Source organism: Lissotriton helveticus, chromosome 5_1, assembly GCF_964261635.1.
Source record: "Lissotriton helveticus chromosome 5_1, aLisHel1.1, whole genome shotgun sequence".
NCBI classification, from domain to species: Eukaryota; Metazoa; Chordata; class Amphibia; order Caudata; family Salamandridae; genus Lissotriton; species Lissotriton helveticus.
The window spans coordinates 2,034,904,124-2,034,929,334 of record NC_136065.1 but is presented as its reverse complement, the minus strand read 5'-3'; the positions used below and the strand labels follow the sequence as shown (position 1 = coordinate 2,034,929,334).

Below are 25,211 nucleotides of genomic sequence, written 5' to 3'. Positions count from 1 at the left end.
CCTTTTGATTAAAACAGATCAAGTTGGCTTTGTAAAGGGTAGGCTTGCTTCGGACAATGCACGTATGTTTGCTAACATTATCTCCCTTAGTAAGAAATATAAAGACCCCCCTTGCCGCTCTCTGTAGATGCGGAAAAGGCATTTGATCGTATCAATTGGCAATTTATGTTTCAGACCCTCCAATGGTTTGGTTTTGGGCCCTCTTTTATTTCTTATATAAAATTACTATACTCCTGCCCCCGTGCCAGTATTTTTGTCAATAATCAGTTCTCCAAATACTTTTCATTATCTCGTGGTACAAGGCAAGGTTGCCACCTTTCTCCCTTATTATTTATCCTATGCCTTGAACCTTTTCTAGAGTGCATCCGCAATAATGACATGATTACTGGCTTTAAGTTCTACTCTGTTCACACAAAACTTTCTGCATATGCGGATGATATTTTAGTTTATATGTCCAACCCTTTTGATTCATTGCCTCATTTCCTGAATGAAGTCCAACTTTACTCCTCTATCTCTGGCTATAAGCTCAACTTATCCAAAACTGAAGTTCTGCCCTTGAATTCTGATTGCTCCCAATACATGTTTAGTGATACTGAATTTACTTGGTGTCCCTCCAAAATTAAATATCTGGGTATTTGGTTTTCATCTTCCCTTACGGATACTCTCAAGTATACCTTTAATAATTTGATCCAGAAACTGCAAGCTCTTCTCCTCCTGTGGTCCCCACTTTTTCTTTCCTGGTGGGGCAGACTAGACACTATTAAAATGATGATTACTCCCCATGTGTTGTATACAGTCTCCATGCTTCCCATCAAAATCCCTAATGTATATTTCTCCCGCATAAATTCTATATGTACTAAATTCCTCTGGAACAATAAACACCCTCGTATTGCCTTGCTTAAACTTACTCGTCCTAAAACTGAAGGTGGTGTTCGATTTCCTCTTTTCAATGCCTACCATTCAGCTTTTCTACTTAAACAATCGTTTTCATTAGCATATGATATTCAAACCACGCCAGTCCCCAAATGGGTTCTTTTTGAACGTTCCCTTTTGAAGGATTTTCCTTTTAAACAGATTGCTTTTATGCCCAACTGTTCCTTTATATCTCAATACCCCATTTTGAAACATTCACAAACTCTTATTTGTAATACCTTTTCTCAGGATGTAAACCCGTTGCAATGTTTTTTATCTTCAATGATTTGGTACAATAAATTTCTCAAATATAAGGGTAAATCTTTTTACTACAAATATTGGAAGGAGAATATATCATTTGTATATCAATTCCTCCATAATTTCACTATTGTTCCCTTCCAAGATTTACAATTATGTTACCAACTTCCTGATGCTCTTTTTGGCGAATACAATATTATTGTGACTGCTATTCAATCCTACTTAGCTACTTTCACACTTCCAACTGAGTTTCCCGTTGTAACCCCTCCATCTCCTTTATATCCTTTGTTCTCTACTCACACTCCTAAGGCTGCTCTTATTTATAACATTTTGCTATCTAATGCTCAAACCCGTTCTAAATCTAATGTTGAACTTACGTGGGAAAATGATTTATCTGTCTCTCTTTCTATTAATTTGTGGGAGAAAATTTGGGCAAAGTTATTTAAAGTTTCTGCAGCTGCCCGTGTGAGTCAATCTCTCTATTTTGTATATTGTAGAGCGGTTATTACTCCTGTTAGCATTTGTAAAATTTCTCCTAATTCCTCTCCCCTATGTTAGTCTTGTTTTAATGCTCTAGGAACGTTACTCCATTTGCTATATGAATGTGCTACGGTTTCTTCCTTTTGGAATTCAGTTTGGAAAATTTGCATGTCAATTTTTAAGTTTAACAATGCTTTATCTTTTATGCATGTTTTTCTAGTTTCCCTTTCGCCTGATATCGATATATCCTCATCTGAATCTAAATTGTTTGACCTTTTTATTGCTCTAGCCATTAAGGTTATTCTATCGTCATGGAAAGATAATTCTAAAATATCTTTATCCATGTCGGGGAACTTTATTTGTGATGAACATAGAATTGCTACTGTATCCTCTTCCTCCATTCCTCAAAAAATTAAATCTGATCTTCTATGGCTCCCCTTTGCTTCCTATCTTTCCTCCACTACTCTATCTCACTAAGCCTTATCTACCTTTTCCTCTTCTCTTCTTTCTTCTTCCTCTCTTCTCCTTTCTTTCTTTTCTTTTATCTTATCCTCCCCTTCCTCTGCATCTCCCTTTTTGCTGTATTTAATCATATAATATTATGCCTGATTGTATCTCCCTATTCTTGTTCATATATTTCTATTTTATGGCATGTACTCTGTTCTATCTTCAAAAATTTCAATAAAAATGTATTAAACAAACACTATTATTACTCCATCAGACTCTATCCTGAACTGCCGCCATACAAAAATGTTATGATTGCTGAGAACAAATTATTATTAGCTATACATAACATGAGAAATTGCATAGTATGGCATATTTATGCACATCAAGTCTAACTATTGGCACATTTACGTTTTATCTTTTTATTATTTTATATTAAAAACTTCTTTTTTAGAATGATGTATTCATATATATATATATATATATATATATATATATATATATATATATATTGGGCTTTTTATGAAACAAAGCACTTTAAATTCCCGATGCCTGCTGGGGCGCGTTATGTGAGCAAGCTCCTTTCAGGAGTGAAACGCGTCATGGAAGACACTGGTCTTTGATCCTGCACGATGAAATAAAACAGACGAAACTGTTTGCACGAAAGATCGTGACTCTGGCTCTTCATTGAAGATTTAAACTTTGGGGGAAGTGGTCCTTGCCTGTCGGAATCCGCTGTGTGATTGGCGGTCAGGCTTTGCAAAGACATATATATATATATATATACACACACACACACATAAGTAATGAAATAAATATTCATAAATGAAAATTACTTTACCAAGGTATGTCTGTGAAATTATCTTAATCTTCAGAGCCCCCCCCTTTCCCCCCGCAACCCCTCAGATCCCCTATCTGCACCTGCCCCACTCCAGCCGCGGGAGGAGGAGAGAGCCTGGAAATGTCTGCACAGGTTTCTACTCTGGTGGGAGATTGTCAGCACCTTCAGCTGTGATTGTACAAATGGACTGAATAATCAGCGGCGGTTAGTGACATGCAAAAATGGTATGCGCCATGCGAACATACATAAAAACGCGCTCTACATGTTGACCCTTCTATTATTGTGGTAACTGCAAACACAACAATGATGGACAGAATGTGGATCAATGTCACACATTCACCCCAGTCCAAAGATCTGGGCCCAAATCCATCGTTTTTCCACTCCACACCACCCTGGGTTAGACAATGGCGATATGCAAATCAGCGCTGACCCTGTGCCCCATGGGAACAGTCCAGTCCGAACTACAAAAGCCATGTCCTTCCCAGAACGGAAACAAGCATCCGAGGACCGGCCCGGTTTCGAGGTAACACCTCTCAAGATCTCGGTGACCTGGAGGTCTTAAAGCGTCCTTTGTGCACCATATGTGTTATTAAGGCGGGATAGTGTGTTGAGCCATCCATCGTGTGGGGGTAAAGCTTCTGTGCTGGTGCCCTCATACAATTGTGAAGAAGTCTGAAAAGAAGTGCTCAGAAACTCCCCTTCTTCCGGTCTGTGCCTGCCATCTTACAGATTCATTAAATCGATTGGGGGAGAGGCAGTCACTCTGTTGCAAATAAAAGGTCACGTAGTCCATGTAGTTTCTTGAAGCTCCTTTATTCATGTAAGATGGTAAGTCAAGTATAAGAAGGAGAAACCCCACCAGGAGCAGCCTCCTGGCACTCAGCCCTCATCCAACTGCCAGACATCCACACAGAACATTCTAACAGGCTCTTACATCATACATTCTATGCTGAGCAGCAGGAATAAGTATAACACATCTCCCTTCTTTAATTCGAAGAACAATATGTAGGAATAGAAATTGCGGAGAATAAGTCAGATCACAAGTCAGATCACGCAATTTCAAAATAAATGTAAAATCAGATAAGATCAGCAATTTAACATTCACTCAAACAAATCACGCAAACCATCAAATAACATTCACACCACCTTCTCAACACAACATTACTCCCAAAGCGAAATAACCAACACACCATCATGCCAACGCATCACATACTCAACCCTAGAAACCAAACAAACCGACTGGCCAGGTCAGTAGGAGGCAAAAGGGTCCCAACTCACGGCGTGACAATACAAAACTTACATATGTGACATCCTTCACATCACTTAGGTCAAATAGATAGTCTGGTAAACATCCAGAAACGGAGCACTAAGCTCCCTCAAACTCCATGTAATAGGATACATAAGTTCCTATGATCAACACTGGGACATTTAGGTCCCAAAACCACTAAAATCTCGAATATGGAGCAAACTCCATGTAATAGGATACATAAGTTCCTATGATCAACACTGGAACATTTAGATTCCAAAAACCTCTTAAATCACAAATATGGGGCAAATTCCATGTAGTAGGATACACATGTTCCTTGCAAAAACATCACCACCCCACAAACTCACCACCATAGTTCACTCACCACCCTAAAGTAAACAGCACTGGAAACTGACCACGCCAGAAACTCACCAACGTAGGGCATATACTCACCACCCCACAAACACACCACCCCAGGGCACATACTACTCTAAAATAAACTCAATTGGAACCCTAACCACACCATGAATTAACAAATCACCTCAGGACAGAATACACCACCAATATGACCTCCCCAAAGATGAGTACTCAGTGTAAAATACACAAATCGAGACCTTATACTCCAACTAAAACCTTAAACCCACACACAAAACGACATTACAATGACCAACGATATAATGTTATCAACAGTCTCCGGTGAGCGGTCTCTCACCCGAGGTCTTCAAAGAAGTAGACATCTCTGTCCTTAATCTGCCGGTATCTGTATCAATCCATAGAAGTCCATAGAATCCATCGACATGCCTGCTGAGAAAAACACCCTCCATTGGTAGCATCATCTTCTCCACATCGACTTGCAGGGTATCAAAAGATTCATTGCCAGACAGCTGCTAAAAGTACATTACTATCTGCCACGACGTTCCGATTAACACCACAAGACTGGTAGTGACTCAGCATGTTTGTCTCCATGGTGATTTGCTAAACGAAGTCCCCGACATATCTTCGATACATTTCATGTAAAACTTAAAATGGAAGCACGCATCTGACGCAGCACTGGGTGGCTCTCGGCACGCCTGTGCTTGAAGAAACATTAAAGAATTACAGCAGCTGATCACAGACGTCAGAAAGCCCTTCACGCGGGAGACAGCAGGTAAGATTAAGGGTATTTACGACAGTTAAACTGTCAACTCTTGCGCAGTAAAAATTAAATGATAAAAATGGGAACAGGCTCTCTGCATATCTTGACTTTCACACAGAGAGTCCGATAATATTGTGGTGTCGGGCCCAAGGCCCACATATTGGCAAACACTGACACAGACAACAGGTGGCTTGGTACAGTAACTGGCCTCGAGCACGTGCACCCGGGCCCTTTTATTAGCGGGGTCACGTCACTCGTGACACCCGTGATGGATGGGTGTGGGGGTGTAGTGTGCCCAGCCCTTGGGGGAGTGGCTGGCTTTACAACTTCCTGCGGGACACTAGAATGTGTCTCGCAGGATACTACATTCCTCCCAAACTGTATTGAGGAACAAACAAAAATGCTAGTCCAACCTGTGGGGATAAAACAAACAGTTAACTAGTTACCACAGGGTCCATCAGTCTCTAGAGTCAGGTGTCAGGACGACAGCAGACCTGGGTTGGTGACTTGGCTTGCAGCAGAACCTTCTCGGCGGGCACCCATAGTTTAACCTGAGGGTCTCAGGACATTACCGCTGGCTTGGAGACGTCCGGAGACGTCCGCTGCATACCGACAGTTCGTCGACGGTGACATGACTTGCTGCTTTGCCTAGTTTCCACTTTGCTAACGTCCGTGATGGTCCGTGGCGGGTTCTAACAGTTCATTGTAGTGGGCTGCGTCATAAAGATGGATGGAGTCCTACAGGAGAGTTCACAGAGGTGTGGCTGGACCGACTGTCCTTGTTGAATGGCTGGGCTGTGACCGGAAACCTGTCGGTGGGGCAGAGTCTCTACTCGCTCTCCCGCCTGGGGAGGCCCGTTGTCGGGGTTGCTGCGGGACTGTAGGAGGGCTGTGCTGAGGGCTGCTTGTGTGCCGTCTGGGGGCAGCTGCAGGGCCGCTGAGGAGCTGTTACTTAGTCGCATGCCCAACTCCTACGGGTGGATGAGTTTTCGGCCAAGACTTGCCTTCGCTGCCGCGGTTTCGGTGCAGGCCAGGTTCACAGGTGGCCTCTGGTTTCTTTTGTCTGCTGGTGTGGCGACGGTGCAGGACTCAAATCTGCCGATCTTCTAGGAGTGGTGATGTTTGACGCAGGTTATGATGACTGGCGTGATGGCGGTTGCCCGCCATGTGGTGACCTGGGGTGACTTGCTGGGAGTGCTGAATGTCCGGAGGGACTTGGCAGCCATGTGCCTCCGCCTTGCTGAGCTGGAGTGTCTGTGGCGGCTTGACACGTAGAGTGTGGGGATCCTCTCTTGCCTGGCTTAGGGCCACTGCCGACTCCATCTTGAGGCGGTGTCACGACGAACACTCTGTGCTGATCTTCACCCTTGCCACCTGCGACAGGAGCAGGGATGCGCTTGACTTAGACTGCCGACATTCGGGGTGGCTGGTCACCTGAGGAAGCGTTGGGGAGAGACGCGGTTGGCGACTGCTGCGACTTATGTTCGGACCCTCTGTGAGTCTGTGTCCAGGGACGTCGGTCCTCCTTGGTGGCCGTCTGACGTCTCAGGGTGTGCGATTGGCTTGCTGTGAGAATCCTCCATCTTCTCCCATTGTCGGTTTGCTCAGCTCACCTGTATTCATCCGATCTTCGGGGTGACAGGGCTGTCACTCCTCTTTTCTCTAAGGGCGTTGCGCTTGGACTTTGAGGCACTGGCTTCTGACTTCGCTTTGGCGTGCTTGTCCGGACTGGCAACTTTGCGATGTGCTTCTTGTTTGTTGATGGAGCATCTGTGGCTGTGGCGGCATGTCACGCAGGGTGTGCGACTCCTCTCTTGCTTGTTGTGGGTCACCGCCGACTCCATCTTTAAGAAGTGCGAGGAAGGACGCTTTGTGCAGTCTTCGGCCTACTGCAGACTTCGCTGGGGTGGTGGAGACTTGGGTGCTCTTCTACCAACGTGACGGTCAGTCACGTGTTGCTGGTTGAGGGAACATCTGTGGCGGCATGCCACGTGGGGTGTGCAACTCCTCTCCGAACTCTTCTGGGTCACCGCCGACTCCATCTTGAGGCAGTGCGTAGGAGGACACTCTGGGTTGGCGCGGCCTACTGCGGGGTTTCGTTGGTGCAGCCGAGGTGTAGCTGCTCTTCGTGCTGCGTTCAGCAGTGCTTCTTTGTGAGGACTTCGCTGTCTTTTGGGCGCCTCTTTGACTTCGTGCGCCCTATCTTCTCTTTGAGCGCTTTCTTCGGCCATAGATGGGCCCACGTTGTATCATGCTGTGGTGTACACGTACTCTTGCAGGAACGAGTAATGTGTGCTCTTCTTTGGTGGTGGCGCTTGGCAGCCACTCGTGGTGCTCGCTCTGCACCAGTCTCTCTTGTGCTTGTGGTGGCAATCGCTGTCTTGAGACGCCTCTGGCGTTCTGCCTTTGCTGGTGGCGGCTGTCTTTGTCGTTGCTGCTTGTGTCGCTTGGCCCTTGGCCGGGCTGGAGAAGCGTCCGTAACGTAGCGTTGGTAACGTGCAATGGCTCTTTTCCCTTTTTTTTTGTTGAGAGTTTGGGCCGCCCGTTGTGGTGCGTCGTGCACCCACCTCCAGTCTTTGCTGTGTCTCTCCTAGCCTTCTACTCCGTCTGGTGGGCTTGCTGCGTTGGGGCCGTGCAGACTGACTGGCACCTCTGGTCAGTGTCCAGGGACCTCCTGGTTTCGGTGGTGGTGAGTGAGACGATGCCCTGCTTGGGTGCACGGCTACCCCTCGCGGGGTCCTGGCTGCTGTGACTGTCCTGCTGCCTGTGCGTGCGTCCGCGGGGCTGTGTTCGCAGTAGGGCTACTGCTGCAGAGGGTGTTGTTGCCTCGCTCGGGTGGCCAGTCCGTGTCCAGGGGTGCCTTGGACTTCTTGGGGTCCTTGGCAGTGGCGTGTGGGGGTATACCTGGCTCTCTGACAGCTCTGCCGTGCCGGTGACAGCGACCGTCCTGTGGCCAGCTGAATGGTCTCCCTTCCAGAGCAGTGGCCTGTGTCAGGGCATGGAGCACCTGTGTTGTGGGGCGGCGGTCGTTTCCTGCAGGGTAGAGTGGAGGGGGTACAGTTCACTCTCTTCTGTGTTTCTTACAGTCACTCGGTGGTGCTGCAGTAGCTTTCCAGGGCTGTTGCGGTTGAGGCTGCTGGATGGCATACGTTGGAGGGGCCAGGGAGTGACTGGAAGGTGCTCCTTGCCCCTGGGAATGGCCACTTGGGTGTCGGGGTGCCTGTGTTCTCTCGTTTCCCGTGTGCTCCCGAGAATTGGTGACACTATTGGCTGCTCGGTGTTGGGATCCTCTCAGTCTCCCCTGCGACCTGTGCGACTTGCATTTCCAGTTGCGATGTAGCCGTATGACCACTAGGTGGCATGCCGTGCGTGCTGCCGGTTGCGGGTGCTGCAGGGGCTGGTGCAAACCGTTGTGTTGTGCTGGCACGTGGCGCTGCTTGGGTGCGGGCAGCGGCGGAACCAGATCACGCTGTTGGACGCCAGGCGGCGCTGGCACCAGTGCTGGGGGCAGCTGTGGTTTCTCTGCTGCGACTGACACCCTGAGATATGTGTGCTGGGGTCACGTAGTCGTCCTTGTCCGTGTTGTCTAGACTCATGCAGTGCTCGTCTTTTCTTTCTTTACCTGGAAGGCTTCACCATGCTGCTGGCCTTTTGTTTCTAAGCTGTTTCTCTGCCAACAGGCGCTGTAGCCACCATCAGCCACTAGGTGGCCGTGTAGCCTTGTTTGTAGGCTCGGGCAGCTTTCCTAACGCTGCAGGTCTTGCTGGCCACCGGTGCTTCACTTGAGGGGCTTCACACAGGCTGTAGCGCCGGACTTCGGTCGCTCCAAAAAGTAAGTCCTTGTGGCTGGGTGATTCTGTCGACTTCCTGCAGGATTCTCCACCGCTGTCGCTGAGGCTGTGCTCCAGAGTCACTGGTGCGGGAGTAACTCCGGGTCAGGTGCGGAGCCTCTTAACATGGGGACGGTCTCGTTGCTTGCTGGCCGGCGAGGGTTGCCAATGCTGATGCTGCTCTTTCCCGTTAACTTCGCACTCCAAACAGGTAGCGCTGGCAGTCCAGGGGTGCTTCAGGGTGTATACGGTGCTGCGGTTGAGCTTCGCACAGCTTGCCTTGTTGGGGAATGCGTTCCCCCTCTCCTTCAGAGGGCGGCAGGGGTTGGGGAAGTAAACTGGGTAGCTTGATGGCGCGTCGCGTGTGAGAGCGGAGGTACGGCTGAAAACAGTCGTCCTCCCCTATGGGCCTCGCTGGGGTTCCACCCGCATGCTTTCTCTCACCTCCGTTTATGACTGCCAAAAACCCAGCCTGTCGTTCCGATACCGGGAGCAGTGCTGGTTCGTCTGCATGACGGGCTGCTGGGCCTAAGCTGGCTGCTTCTGTGAGGTGGAGGAGGCGCTCGCGGGTCTCTGGGCTCTGTAAACCTCCCCCTCAGAGCGTGGCAGGGGGAGCGGCAGGCTCTCACCGGGACGGCATAGCCTCTCCTCCTTTTTCCGGTGCCAGAGGTGACGAGGTACGGCAGTCCCTGGTTGCTGTGCTGGGGCAGGGGGCGGAGGTTTCACGCCCGATATCTCCTGCTGACAGGCGGTTGGACACGGCCCAGGATGGGAGTGCTGCCTGCCCGGCTCTTTTCACCTTTCTCCCCGGGAATGATGATGGGCAGAGCGGCAAACATGCGGGGTCAGACCCGCCTCGTCGCTAGTGTGGTGTCGGGCCCTAGGCCCACATATTGGCAAACACTGACACAGACACCAGGTGGCTTGGTACAGTAGCTGGCCTCGAGCACGTGCACCCGGGCCCTTTTATTAGTGATGTCACGGCACTCGTGACACCCGTGATGGATGGGTGTGGGAGTGTAGTGTGCCCAGCCCTCGGGAGAGTTGCTGGCTTTACGACTTCCTGCGGGACACTAGAACGTATCTCGCAGGATACTACAAATATCAACTGTGCGCTGCTCCTCTTAAATTGTAAACGACTAAGTAAGAAAATAAATGACTTTTCCTGCGTGCAGCTCTCTTTGAATCCGATTTCCTCAGAAATCACATAAAAGGTTCACGAGGGTAATGAACTGTCTGTTCACAATGACACATCCAACTCCGTGAAAGCAGGCAACTAAACCTTGTTCCATACATCCACAGTTTTCTCTTTTTTTTTTTTGTTAGAGACCGAGCACAGCCGTCATCATCAATCTGGTTAATGTCACATCACACGGGGACACCATGGGGCTCTGGGGCTAGTCGCACGTGATACCAGAGGGTTGTTCTCAGTAACAGCTTGCAACTCCACTCCTCATCACAGCACCAGTTTAAATACGAGCAGGCAGCAGAACATGGCACACTTCTCTGCTCATAACGCCAGTAAAGATGACTTCACCTTGGACATGTATGCTTAATCTGGCACTTAAGGTTCAGGGCGACCGATTTCGGGATCACTTGTAGTGGTTTTGTAGTGCCAGTTAGCTTAAACATATGTTTTAAAATGCAAAAGTCTTTTACCTTGATTCAGTTCTGTTTCCTTATATTTTCTTTCCTCCTTGTAAGTTCTCTAGATGGGTTATATAGAGTTATCTTGCACGCTGTAGGTTCTTTGAATTATTTCTCATAAGGTTGAGATTCTTTACTCCTTGTAGGTACCTTAGTTTGCTTGTAGGTAGTTTTTTGCACGCTCTAAGTTCTCCAAACGTCGCCAAAAATGTTGTAAATAAAAGGTCACGTAGTCCATGTAGTTTCTTGAAGCTCCTTTATTCATGTAAGATGGTAAGTATAAGGAGAAACCCCACCAGGAGCAGCCTCCTGCCACTCAGCCCTCATCCAACTGCCAGACATCCACACAGAACATTCTAACAGGCTCTTACATCATACATTCTATGCTGAGCAGCAGGAATAAGTATAACACGCTCCTACCCCAGTCCCCACTCAGGGGTTAGCGAGGGCGCCTCTCAGCATGGGGCCGAGATAAAGGTTTGAGGGATTGGAGGTGTTATATATCCTAGTCCCACATGAAAGCCTCCCACCAGAGCACCGGCTGCTCATGCTCCCCAAAACCCTTGCCAATATGTGATGATGGCCAAGCTACTCGTAGCTTAAAAAGAAGAGCTTCCTGGAATATTTTACTTCATTCAAGAAGCGCCTCGTCAAGATCACAGACAATCAAGGCACACTGGTGGTTCCTTCCAGGAGCTCACCTCAAACATATACGGTGATAGAGGTGACTTGCTTATTAAACCGACCCCATTTGCTGTGTACTTCCCTTTAAAAGTTATGTGCTTCTGTGATTTGTAAATAAAAATAAATGTAAATGTTGGAATTTGTAAAGCGCACAGCTACCTCCACCGGAGGTGTCCCGGCGCTGTCCGTATACCGCTTAGGAACCCTTCCTGGCTTCCCTGGGAAATGTCCACTCCTGGGCACCCCCGAGGTGCAGCCAGGCATCCCAGCGCTTTTGGGGCCACTGTGGAGATTAAGCAAGCTATTGCCCAGAGTTGCAGAGTGGGACTCATGATTAGAATAGGCACCGAGGCAAGAATTATCAGGTCCGGGGAAATTGAGTCCAAGAGCCGCCGAGGCGGGAATTGAACCCTGGTCCCGGGCCAGACCTCTGCATCAGGGTCTGCCGCTCTAACCATTGAGCCACACTTCCCTGCGTCTATTTCATTTGGAAGTGTCTAAAAGTAACCCTGGATATGGTCTGTGCAGCCTGGTACTGACCTGCACAAAACGAGTTTGTAATCTAAACTGAATCCACTGTAGACAGTAAACCCACCAGTGGCTAAGACCTTCCAATGACTTGTGACATCATTAGTAACTAAGAATTCACCACTGACCATGACCTCACTAGTTATTTACCTAATTCATTACAGTGAGATCGTCTTTACCACTGAATTCCCTAATCCCTGTTATGTCACTAGTGACCGTGATCTCATCAATTGCTGTGACCTCAAGAACGACTGTGACTTCACCAGTGACTGACATCACTAGTGATTTGACCTCATTTGTTGCAGCGGCCTCATGGCTGTTACTTCACAAGTAACCTTGACTTTAAAATGATTCTAACCTCATCGGGCACTGTGACCTCAGGTACATACATAAGAACAATCTTTTGCAATAGGTCTTGCATTACTGAAAGATTGATCTATTGGTGTTGCCTTATGTACAACGCCAATAGGTCAAACTTTCAGTAATGCGAGTCCTATTGCATTGCACATGCGTGATCCTACCTCTGGGATCCCAGGACTTGCTTCAGCAGGACAGTGGCCTGTAGAAAACGGAGTAAATGTTCCCCTCCACATAACAACATGGATGGATGCTGAATTTATGCGTGAAGGGAGGGGGGCCAACTGGCCAACCAAAAGAATCAATTGGTGATGTCCACCGGGAGGGAACCAAACACGGAAAGGGAGGACAGATACACAATATTAATCAACCTAACAAAGAAAAACTAAAAGTTTCACTTACCTTATCCTGTAGCACATCTTCAATGTTCTCCAGTACCTGGCACCAGACTCCTCCGAATGTGACGTCCCACAGCCAACTACCTTCTCCAATGCAGACACTGCTCTCATGCTGTTAACAATATTAAGCAGCATGAGTGAAGAGTCTGGATTGGCTGGAGCGGGCTGGCTCAGCGCTCCGAAAGGCACTGGAGGAATGTGCCTACTCTCTCTGGAGAGGTTTGAAGTGCGATGTCGGGCTGGCCATATGAAGACAGCAGGCCAAACCAACATGCTCAATTCAAACTGAAGTGGCCACTCTTCACTGCTGCCAATCAGCAGCAATGACACACTGGCCACACCCAAAACTCAGTTCGAATGGGTAAAAAGTAAAATTGTGATAAAATGATTTTATTACCATTTTATTTTACACACTTTCTGCAGCAGTGTAAGGGGGGGGAGTAACACTCCTCCACTCGTATGCACAAACCGCTGCAGTGACTCAGATGCAACACGTTATCATGAGTAGTGCAAATCAGTTTTGTGTTCTGCCCACACATCATCTTTTTCCACTGGTGTGAACTGTGCCTCCTCCTCCAGGCCTGCCCCTCTTAACAGCCACATTCATCTTCCTGTACGAAGGGGGTTTCACGGTGACTCCTCTACTCTGGGACCTGAATTGTGCTGTTCTACTCTGGGACTGACTTGTCTCTGTCCTGGTGCCGCCCATGGGGACCTCTGGGTGACAGATTCTGGGCGCTTGATAAGAATCTACACGGCTGAGCCAGATATCACAACTGTGCAGGAGCTACTCTCTCAAAATTGTCACTAAATGTCCGGGATCCTCTCCTCACGTCACGAGCTCTCAGTAAGGTCCAGGGCGCTAATTGTATGTGTTTAGTTAAAATAAACTTCACATTGGACAAACTAGGACGAAGGAGCCAGGCTGATAAATTATGTGAAATGCTTTTTCAGCCCTAGACCTGTTGGTGAAACCTCATGTTTCTTGATCTTGCAAACACTGCAGTGCTGGTTTCATGTGGCAGGTGCTGTGCTCGGTTCCACACGTTCACATGAAGCCTAGCTTCAATGCTGACGGCTGTGGAGGGGCAGGTGGGCTGCGCAGCACAAGGGGCAGTAACATGGCTTTGCAGCACAAGGGGCACTTACATAGCAGGGGAAGGTGGGCTGTGCAGCACAAGGGGGCAGTTACATAGCAGGGAAAGGTGGGCTGTGCATACAACGGGGCAGTTACAAAGCAGGGGAAGGTGGGCTGTGCAGCACAAGAGGCAGTTACATAGCAGGGGAAGGTGGGCTGTGCAGCACAAGGGGGCAGTTACATAGCAGGGGAAGGTGGGCTGTGAAGCACAAGGGGGCAGTTACATAGCAGGGAAAGGTGGGCTGTGCATACAAGGGGGCAGTTACATAGCAGGGGAAGGTGGGCTGTGCAGCACAAGGGGGCAGTTACATAGCAGGGGAAGGTGGGCTGTGCAGCACAAGGGGGCAGTTACATAGCAGGGGAAGGTGGGCTGTACAGCACAAGGGGGCAGTTACATAGCAGGGAAAGGTGGGCTGTGCATACAAGGGGGCAGTTACATTGCAGGGGAAGGTGGGCTGTGCAGCACAAGGGGGCAGTTACATAGCAGGGAAAGGTGGGCTGTGCAGCACAAGGGGGCAGTTACATAGCAGGGGGAAGGTGGGCTGTGCAGCACAAGGGGGCAGTTACATAGCAGGGGAAGGTGGGCTGTGCAGCACAAGGGGGCAGTTACATAGCAGGGAAAGGTGGGCTGTGCAGCACAAGGGGGCAGTTACATAGCAGGGAAAGGTGGGCTGTGCAGCACAAGGGGGCAGTTAGAACAGCAGGGGAAGGTGGGCTGTGCAGCACAAGGGGGCAGTTACATAGCAGGGAAAGGTGGGCTGTGCAGCACAAGGGGCAGTTACATAGCAGGGGAAGGTGGGCTGTGCAGCACAAGGGGGCAGTTACATAGCAGGGGAAGGTGGGCTGTGCAGCACAAGGGGGCAGTTACATAGCAGGGGAAGATGGGCTGTGCAGCTCAAGGGGGCAGTAACATGGCAGAATCAGGTAGGCTGCGCAGCACAAGGGGCAGTAACATGGCAGGGGCAAGCAGGCTGTCACATAATGCAAATCTATGTATGGGGAGCAACCTGTGTAGATCTCACACTAACCGCGCAGGAGAAGGGTATCCTTCCTATCTGCATTCCTTCGTGTTAGAGCACATGTGTTATGCATTAAGCTTTTTTTTACACCTGTTGCACAGAAAGAACATACTTGAGTGCAGCACTTTAGAGTGCAGCATTTCTCGTACAAAAGAAAACTTTTTCCAGCCGTGCCCTCCTGAGGGAGCTGCAACCTCCTTGGGGAATTCTCTAGCGATTCTGGAAATAAACTTTTTATAAAAGTATTTTTCCCATCAGATCAGATAATCTTTATTCGGTATACATTAAATAGTATAACCATAAAAGCATACAATAATATATATTTGAAAAATCCACAAAAATCCATAAGAAATTCAAACAAAACGACAGTTAATTATCACATCCCAAGATTTGATAAGCAATTAGGGGTGGGCAAAAAATTCTGCTACACCAGTGGAATTTTGTCCAATCCGCGTTCTGCACCGAGTTCAGAAAAACTCTGTGAAGTGACACAGAGCGGAGTTTTCTCTCTGGAGCGTCTCAACATTAAGTTGGTAGGCGCTCGTAAGAAAAAAATTGGGCACTATATCTCGTCTCTGCAAGATTGCTCAACGCAGGTGTTGGCAGATGGTGGCGGCCGCTCAAGTTGAGAAATCTGCCACTCGAGTAGAATGCCTGTTCGAGAGGCAGAAAGCAGCAGCGCCCACTGGTGTGATGCCTAATGCCATTCGCGCTGATTTTACAACGTGGGACAAACTCCCAGCACAAAAAAAATCAGTGGGAGCAGTGCGACTCTGCCGCTCATGGAACTCCGAATAGCACGGCAGAGTTCTTCTAGCACTTTGCAGAGTTCTGCAGAAAACTCCGCAAAACTCCACCCAAGCCTACTTAGCATGGCCTAAAGGAAAATGCTACTTACCAGTATGCATCTGTTCTTGGCATGTAGGGCTGCAGAACCACACACTTTTGCATTAGATCACCATCTGGTGGTGCTCCCAGATTATTACACTTTGTTGTTGTCTTGGAAGAGTCTTTGTCTGCTAGATGACTCCTCCCTTAGACCGTAGTGCGCATGGGCATCGACTCCATCCTCAGATTGTTTTCGCCATTGGGCAAATGATGGAGTTGTATCATTACAGATAAGGATGACCATGTATTGTGTATCTTAATAAGATAATACTGGAACAGATATAGGTAGCCAGGGAGGCGGTGGGCGTGTGTGGTTCTGCAGCCCTACATGCCAAGAACAGATGCATACTGGTAAGTAGCATTTTCCGTTCGAGGCATATGGGCTGTAGACCACACACTTTTGCATAGATTGCACAGCAGTTTCTCCCTTAGCGGCGGTCACCCACATCTGTTGCAGTAGCTTGAAATAATGTCTTTAGTACAGCCTGGCCCACACTTGCTTGTTGTTTTACCTGCACATCTACACAGTAGTGTTTTGTAAATGTGTGCGTAGTAGACCATGTAGCTGCTTTACAGATATCATCTAATGGTATGTTTCCTAAGAATGCCATAGATGCTCCTATCTTACGGGTAGAATGAGCCCCAGGAGGAATGGATAAAGTGCGTTTTACTTTATGGTAGCAAATTTAAATACACTTAACAATCCATCTAGCAATGCATGATTTTGAAATTGGATTGCCTTTATGTGGAGGTGAAAAGGACACAAACAGTTGTTTAATTTTACGAAAAGGTTTTGTCCTATCTATGTAGTATAGAATTGCTCTTTTTACATCTAACGTGTGAAGAGCCCTTTCTGCAACTGTTTGTGGTTGTGGGAAAAATACCGGCAACTCAATGGATTGGTTGAGATGGAACGGTGAAAAGACTTTTGGCAGAAACTTTGGATTTGTCTTGAGAACCACTTTATTATGATGCAGTTGTATAAATGGTTCTTGGATTGTTAAAGCCTGGATCTCACTCACTCTTCTTAGTGATGTGACTGCTACTAAAAAAGCAACCTTCCATGTAAGAAACTGTAACTCACACTTATGCAATGGTTCAAAGGGTGGACCCATAAGTCTTATAAGAACAATATTTAAATTCCATACTGGAGAAGGTGGTATTCTTGAAGGAATTATTCATTTAAGTCCTCCCATGAACGCTTTTATTGCAGGTACCCTAAACAAGGACAAATGTTGTCTGTTTTGTAGACATGCTGCTATAGCAGCAAGATGTAATATAATTGAAGAGTATGCTAAATTAGATCTTTGTAGATGTAAGAGATAGCATATGATGTTTTGTATAGAAACATCTAAGGGGTTAACCTTGTTATGTGTGCAGTATACAGCAAATCGTTTCCATTTTGCTGCATAACATGCTCTAGTGGTCGGACGTCTTGCTTCTTTAATGACATCCATGCAATTAGGAGGTAAATTTAGATATCCAAACTCTAAGACCTCAGGAGCCAACTCGCTAGATTGAGCTGCATTGGGTCTGGATGCATAATCTTGCCATGGTTCTGTGTTGGTAGATGTGACGAGAGTTTTAGTTTGTGATGTGGTACTACAGAGAGCTGCAGTAGCGTTGTGTACCACGGTTGTCTTGCCCACGTTGGTGCTATTAGAATCAATGTGAGAGAATGTTGCCTTAGTTTCCGTACCACTAATGGAATTAGTGGGTGAGGTGGAAAAGCGTACGCAAATTTGTTTGACCAGTTCATCCATACCGCATTGCCTTTGGATAGTGGGTGTGGGTATCTGGTGGCGAAGCTTAGGCATTTGGAGTTGCTTTGTGTTGCAAACAGATCTATCTCTGGTTGTCCCCACATTTGAAAAAATGGCTGAAGAAATTGAGTATGCAGCTCCCATTCGTGTATCTGTTGTCTCTGACGACTTAACAGATCTGCCAATTGATTGTGAACTCCTGGTAGATGTTCTGCTAACAGATAAATGTTTTGAGGAATGGTTCATCTCCAAATGCTCTGCGCCAGCCGGGAGAGTTGTAGGGAGTGTGTTCCTCCTTGCTTTTGAATGTAATACATTGCTGTCATATTGTCCGTCCGGACTAGTAGAGCTTTGTTTGATATGTAATGCTGGAACGATTGTAGAGCTTGAAAGATTGCTAGTAACTCCAGATAATTTATGTGAAGTACCTTTTTGTTTTATTGTCCACGTACTGTGCACTGTATGACTTTGTCAGTGCGCTCCCCATCCCATGAGAGATGAGTCTGTGGTCAGTATTATTTGTGGAACTGGCTCTATAAACGGCCGGCCCTTTGAAAGGTTTTTGTTGTTCCACCATTGCAGAGTGCGATGCGTCCGGTCGTCTACCACCACCAGATCTGCTATTTTCTGTCGAGCCTGATTCCACTGACCTGCCAAGCATTGTATGACTTGCGTATGGGACTATGAAAATGCAAGATGCCATCAATCCTATTAACTGCATAAATACTCGAGCATGTAGTGAGTGAGTATTGTGCTTGGAATGATTTGATGAGATTCTGCATAGCTTGTATTCTCAGTAAGTTGGGGTACTCTATTGCCTTGGAGGTATCTATAGTTGCACCTAGGTACTGCTGAGTCAGGGACGGTTGTAGATGTGATTTCTTTAAATTCACTGTAAATCCCAACTTGTGTAGCAGGCAGACTGTTTGATGCGTGTGCTGTACGCATTGGTTGTATCTTGGATTTTATTAGCCAGATATGGGAATACATGAATGTTGTCCCTTCTTAAGTGTGCTTCTACTACTACTGCTAGACACTTTGTGAATACTCGAGGTGCTGTTGTCAATCCGAAGGGGAGCACCTTGAATTGGTAGTGCTGACCTTCTAGCACGAACCTTAGGTATTTTCTGTGAGACTGATGAATGGGAATGTGGAAGTAGGCGTCCTTGAGGACTAATGTGGCAAGGAAGTCGCTTTCTCTAGCAACGGTAAAACTTGTTGTAATGTGACTATATGAAAGTGGTCTGAGTGTATGTACTGGTTTAGGGGTCTTAGATATAGACTTGGTCTGAGAGACCCGTCCTTTTTGCGTATGAGAAAATAAAGGGAGTAAACTCCTGTGTTTTGATGTTGCTTTGGTACTGGTTCTATTGCATTCTTTTGCAGTAGTGATTCCACCTTTTGCCTTAATAGTAAGAGGTGTTCTTGTGACATAGGACGTTGTCTGGGTGGTATTGTTGGAGGAGTGGAAGTGAACTCCAGGCAATAACCTGACTGAATTATTTGTCTCACTCACCTGTCTGTGGTGATGGAGTTCCAGACAGATAGGAACTGTTGTAATCTTCCTTCGACCGGAGTGGAATGGTCTGGGGGATGAAAGGGAAGTCACTGTTTGGGAGTAGAGGCGTTAAGTTCCCATTGATTTTGCAGTATCCGTATCTTTCTTCATCTTTTCTAGGGCACTGTCTACATTTGGACCGAAAAGATGTTGTTGGTCAAATGGCTGGTTTTATATACTGGCTTGTACTTCAGGTTTGAAGCCAGAGATTCTTAGCCATGCATGCCTACGCAACAATACCCCTGTATTTACTGCTCCAGATTCTGTGTCTGCAGTGTCTAGCGTGCATCTTATTAGTTATTAGTTATAACCTTTCCTTCCTCTATTAAGTCAGCAGCCCTAGCCTTATATTGTTCTGGCAGCATGCACGAGTGACTCAAGCTCATCATAATGAGCTCTGTCATATCTTGCTAACAGAGCTTGAGTGTTAGCAATCCTCCATATATTGGCAGCTTGTGATAGTGTGCGTTTCCCTGAAGCATCTAAAAGCTTTGATTCTTTGTCAGGGTGTGGAGCATCCCCTGTTGTTTGCGAGTTGGCTCTTTTTCTCGCATTTGACACTACCAGAGAGTATAGTGGCAACTGCCCCTTAATGTATGCAGGATCAGAGGGAGCCGCTTTATATTTCTTTTCCAGTCTGGGGTTAATTACCCTGGCCCTGACTGGGTCTTTAAATATTTCTGGTGCGTGTCGTACCACTCCATTAAGTATTGGAAGTGTGGTAGTGGTTTTATGGGACGTTAACAGTGTATCCAAAAGAAAATCCTCTTTTATTGGATCTGTATGCAGGTCTACACCATGAAAAGTAGCTGCTCTATGGATGAGTTGTGTGAACCCAATGGTGTCATCTGGTGGAGATGGCCTAGACGGGTATGCCTCGTTTTGTGGTAGATCTGGTGCATCTGGTGCATTGTAATCCTCCCATGGGTCACCTGATGATCCAGCCATATCATCTGAGTCATTCATGTTATCTATTTGTTGATACCTCTGTTGTGAGTATGTATCCCCATAATCCTCCTCTTGTGGTATTATACTATGTGTACTAGCTGGTGAGTGCACAGAAGAAATATCTGGTAGTATTTCTGGTGAAGGAATATTTGTAGGGGAAGTCTGAATATGTTTCTTTGGAGGAACAGGTGATGCTTTAGGACAGTCCATTGTCCTCTTTTCAGGCACTGTGTACACTTTTCCAGTGTTTGGATACATTTTTTGTCTTTTGCCTTACATCAGGTTGGAAAAGCTCTTCTACAGGTAAATCTTTTTTCGGTGCCGATTTATGTGGTTTGGAACCATCAGGCCTAGCCTTCACAGTGTTTATTGCCTTGGAAACAGTTCGTGATTTTGGTGTCGAAGACTTTTCTAGCTTTTTCTTTGGATCTGTGCTTTTTGCATCTGAAGCTTTCGGTGACGAAGAGAGTTTCGATATGGAAACCGCTTTCGGGTCTGCTTTTTTCGCTACCAAAGTTGTCTGTGTTTCGGTAACTTTTGGAAAGTCTTTCGGTGCCGAACTTGGTTTCGGAACCTCTTTCGTGCCGAATTTGGTTTTGGTTCGGTAACTTTCGGCATTAATGGGTGTGTCGGTGCCGGTGTTAACTTCGGTTTAAGCACTTGTTTTTCGGGACCGACAGTCTGACTCGAGCCCAAGCCGGCTGGAGACTTTATAATACTCTTCGCTGCAGAGCCCGAAGGCGGGACGTCGGAAGGTTTCGATCGGTGTGCACCCGGACCCGAAGGCGGTGGTGGAACCGAAGCCTGTCCCGGTATGGGGGGGGTGAACAGGGTCGACACTCTTACTCACGACCTGTTGACCAGCTGGAAGAAGATAGTCATCTTCGGATCGATCCTCCTCACCGGAAGCTGACTGATTCGGAAGCAACGTCTTCTTCTTGTTCTTCGACGTCTACCTCGATCGGCGCCTCGTCGATGATGAGGTCTGGTGTCGACGACGATGACTGCTCCATAGCGCTTCAAGCTCGACGATCCCGGATTGTTTTCTTGGACTGGAACGAAGCGCAGGCCTCACAGTCTCGACTCTGGTGCTCTGGAGACAAGCACAAGTTGGAAACCTCATGCAGGTCGGTGTGGGGAAACTTGTGTCCACCCTGACAGCACTTCTTGAACGGTGTTCTTTCCATGAGCAAAGGCCCAGTGGCGCAGTTGGGCCCAACGGCCCCGCTGAGCGCTGGAATGGAGAAGTGGATCCTCTCTTCGACGCGGGTGACCGGAATCAGTGTCGAAGACGATATTGATGTTGTAGGGGCCGAGCGATGAACACACCCGAGCCCGATGGCGGAAAAAAACAATCTGAGGATGGAGTCGATGTCCATGCGCACTACGGTCTAAGGGAGGAGTCACCTACAAGACAAAGACTCTTCCAAGACGACAACAAAGTGTAATCATCCGGGCCCACCACCAGACGGTGATCTAATGCAAAAGTGTGTGGTCTGCAGTCCATATGCCTCGAACAGAGGTGTTCACAGTCCAAATTCATCTTTTTGTAACAAGGTTCATATATTTACTGTTAAGACCACCATAGAAATGACATTAAGTCCCAGGCTAAAAGAAATAAAAAATATATATAGAGAAGTACTTAGTGCAGATAAAAACATCAAAGAGTGGACTTTACTTAATAAGCAAAGTGCAGCCGATCACTATTGAACAGTTCCAACTACAGGAAATACCAGATGCAGTTATTCCCTTCCACACTAGCTTTCTCAGTTTTTTTAAACAATTTTTTATTGATATTCTCCGTTCATCATGCAATCAATGTAATGACACCTAGCAGACCATTACGCAGATGGTCTATTGTCCAGCATATAGTACAGGAGAAATCAACTTTCAACATTCTTCTCCTAACCACACTAGCTTTCTCAGATGGGTGGCAGTAGGTGAGAATGTATAAACAATCAGGCAAATAAACTTCAACTCAAGAAGCTGTAAATAACACAAAGCAGATCTACAACTTATTTTCTTATCATTGGTGTAGGGAATAAACTGTCAATAGTTATGAATACTCATTTGAAGTTCATAATTGAAGTTCCAGGTTATGTTGAAGATACCTTTTGTGAAACGATCTTTCAACATCTAGGGTTCCAAAAAGTGTAGACAATATAGGGTCACAGAATGTCCTTTTTAACAAACCTCTTACTGCATTCTGTGTATGCAAATGGCTTGTCACCCATGTGAAATGTCTGGTGACAGTGAAGATCACTTATTCACTAACCTCTTCTTGTTCTGAGTGCAAGAAAATAACTCTCATCCATGTAAACTCTACAATGATACTGAAGGTCTGTTTCATACATAAAACTCTTCACACATTCAAAGCATGAAAATTGTTTCTCACCTGTTTGAATTATCTGGATATGTTTAAAACGTGTGAGCTGATTAAAAATCTTTTCATAATGATTGCATGAAAGTGGCTTCTTTGTGGGTTCCCAGGTGACGTCGAAGCTTTGTCCTTTGAGTAAAGCTTTTTCCACACACAGTGCAAACAAAGGGCTTCTCACCAGTGTGGATACTTCGGTGACGTTCTAAATCTGACTTATAGAGAAATCTCTTCTCACACTCGCTGCAGATAAAGGGTTTCTCAATTGCAGCGCTGTGGATTTTCAGGTGGCGTTCAAGTCCTGGTTGGCGAGTAAAGCACTTACCACACTCACTGCAGGAAAAGCGTTTCTCAATTTCACCTTTGTGGATTTTCATATGGCGTTTGTGGTTTGATTTGCGAGTAAAGCTCTTCCCACATTCAGTGCAGGCAAATGGCTTTTCATCATTTTGAATTCTCTGATCTTGTTGAAAGTCTAATTTAAATGCAAAGCTGTTAATATGGCTTTTGTGGTGATGCTGAAAATCTGACTCGGACACAAAGCACTTCCCACATTCATAGCAAGGAAAGGGTTTCTCAAGCTCACCCGTATGTATGTTCTGGTGACGTTTAAGCCCTCCCGGCTGAGTAAAACCTTTCCCACATTCAGTGCAGAGAAAGGGTTTCTCACCTGTGTGGATTCTCTGGTGACAATGAAGAATTGACAACTGGGTAAACCTTTTCGGACATTCAGTACAGGAAAAGGGCTTCTCACCAGTATGGATTCTCTGGTGACGAAGAAGATAGGACTTGTGAGCAAAACCCTTTCCACAATAGCTACAGGGAAAGCGCTTCTTTAGCCCATGGTATTTCCGATGGTGTAGATGATTCCCAATTCTTTTAAATGCCTTTGTACCATCAGTGGAGAGGGTGTGCTTGTACTCACTTTGGAGTGTTTGATATTGGTTAAGGACAGGCTTTGGAATAGAGGTCTTGTTTTCATTGTATGTAGTGGACTCCTTCACAAGCATGCTTGACATACCTGACATAGAATGAAAAAATAAATTAGGAAAAATATTTTCTTAATTAAACAAAACACATCTCAGTTGCCACCTGTGAAAGAGGGACAGTCATAATACAGACAAACAATGAATGATAGTCAAGAAGCAGAAAGATGTCACATTGTTCTCTGATGGGCATGTGCACTGAACTGCAAATGTTATTCTGCCCTATTACTGACAAAACTCAAGAGGTCCAATGAAAGCAAGTGTTGGATACCTTGAGTGACAAACATGTACCAGTCCGTGCAATGACTGGCGAATGCCCAGTGATGGAAAAGTGGCATGATTTTAAGCAGGCTAGAGCTGAAAAACAGCCAATCGATTACAGAACAACTGAGAAATTCGATCAATCAGATTCTTCCGAGTAGATTACATCTTGGTTGTTATTATGGGAAAACCACTGTGTAGTTAATATGTTCTGTTAGTCAGGAGTCTTTTGAAAGTTTTAAAACAGGATCGCCTGTATATTTTAAGTTTGGCCCCAAACAGCTTTAGTCCTCTGCCTGATAACAGATTATCAATTAAAAATGTATTTGTTAGAGTGCAGTGCACTTCTAACCATAAATTGTTACAGTGAGATTTATATTAAGAGGTGAACGGGATAGCCAAACTCCTAGATGGCCAACAAGAAGTGTTGCAAGGCTGCCTGGGAAGAGAGTCAACAGAGCCTGGAGCATGGAAGAAGGGTCCAGGGAGCTACAAAGAAAGGGAATAGCAGATGTCTTGGGAGACCAGTCTCGGAAGCTCCAGTGGTACTGGTAGATGAGGTGCAGGAGGAGGCGGCCGTGGACCCAACCAGGGAGGACAGTGCCTCTGTAGGAGACCTGCCTGAGCTTGTCGGGTGGCAAGTTGAGGGTGGACCTACCGATTGCCTAACCCCAGAGAGGCTGAGGTGACGGAATAAAGCCCAGGCAACTGATGGCACCTCTGGAGATCACCTTATTTAGTGGGAGAACAGCCTCCCCTACAGTAAGCCTAAAGAGCCTGTGCATGGGGCAACATGTGCTGGTGGTTCCCCAATGTTACAGGGCCTTGCTACTGGGTTTGGCTCATGAGATTCCCTGGCAGGACATCTGGGATAGGACAAGGAGCTTTGACAGGTTTGTCACCCACTTTTATTGGCCCTAGATGTGGACAGTCTCAGATGCTTTCTGTAAGACGTCTCACTTACCAAGCCAGTGGGAAGACAGGGAAGTAGCTCAATGTTTCTCCGACTCCCTTGCCTGCTGGCATCCCCTTTGAGAGGGTGGGCATCAACATTGTTGGTCTCTGGACCCCAAAATTGCCTTGTGCAACAGGTTTACACAGGATTTGGTGGACCATGCCACATGCTAACCAAAGATTATCCCTCTGAAAATCATAACTACACCTGCAGTGGCAATGGTCTTGATGGGTTTCCCAATGCAAGTGGTGTCAGACAGTGGCATCAACTTCATGCCCATGTACATGAAGTTCATGTGGAAGGAATGTTGGGTAACCTAGAAGTTCTTCACAACTTATCACCCCTAGACTAATGGGATTGTTGAGAGATTCAACAAGACCCTTAAGGACATGAGTATGGCTTTACCGGAGCCCATGTGGTGGAAGCAGGACGTCCTCTTGCCCTGCCTACTCTTTGCATACACAGAATAGTGTAGAAAGGAGTAGGATTGACCTTTCTTGAACTCCTCTATGGTCACTCAGTAATGGCGCCAGTTTAGTGAAGGGGGTGGGAGAGGGA

At 46.7% G+C, this 25,211-nt stretch overlaps 1 protein-coding gene across 2 annotated transcripts in view; it reads right to left on the bottom strand.

Moving 5' to 3' along the window:
* The window catches only part of LOC144756221 (uncharacterized), a 187,834-nt gene that overhangs the window by 32,655 nt on the left and 129,968 nt on the right, over positions 1-25,211 (bottom strand). Inside the window, exon 6 of one of the 2 annotated variants that reach the window (XR_013595101.1) lies at positions 22,470-23,472. Coding sequence is in view for 1 of the 2 variants with exons in the window: in XM_078645836.1 (XP_078501962.1) it covers positions 22,523-23,472 (950 nt within the window). In the remaining variant the exon portion in view is untranslated. Of the gene's footprint in view, positions 1-21,836; positions 23,473-25,211 lie in introns of those variants that run through there. The other variant, XM_078645836.1, reaches the window with a different exon arrangement.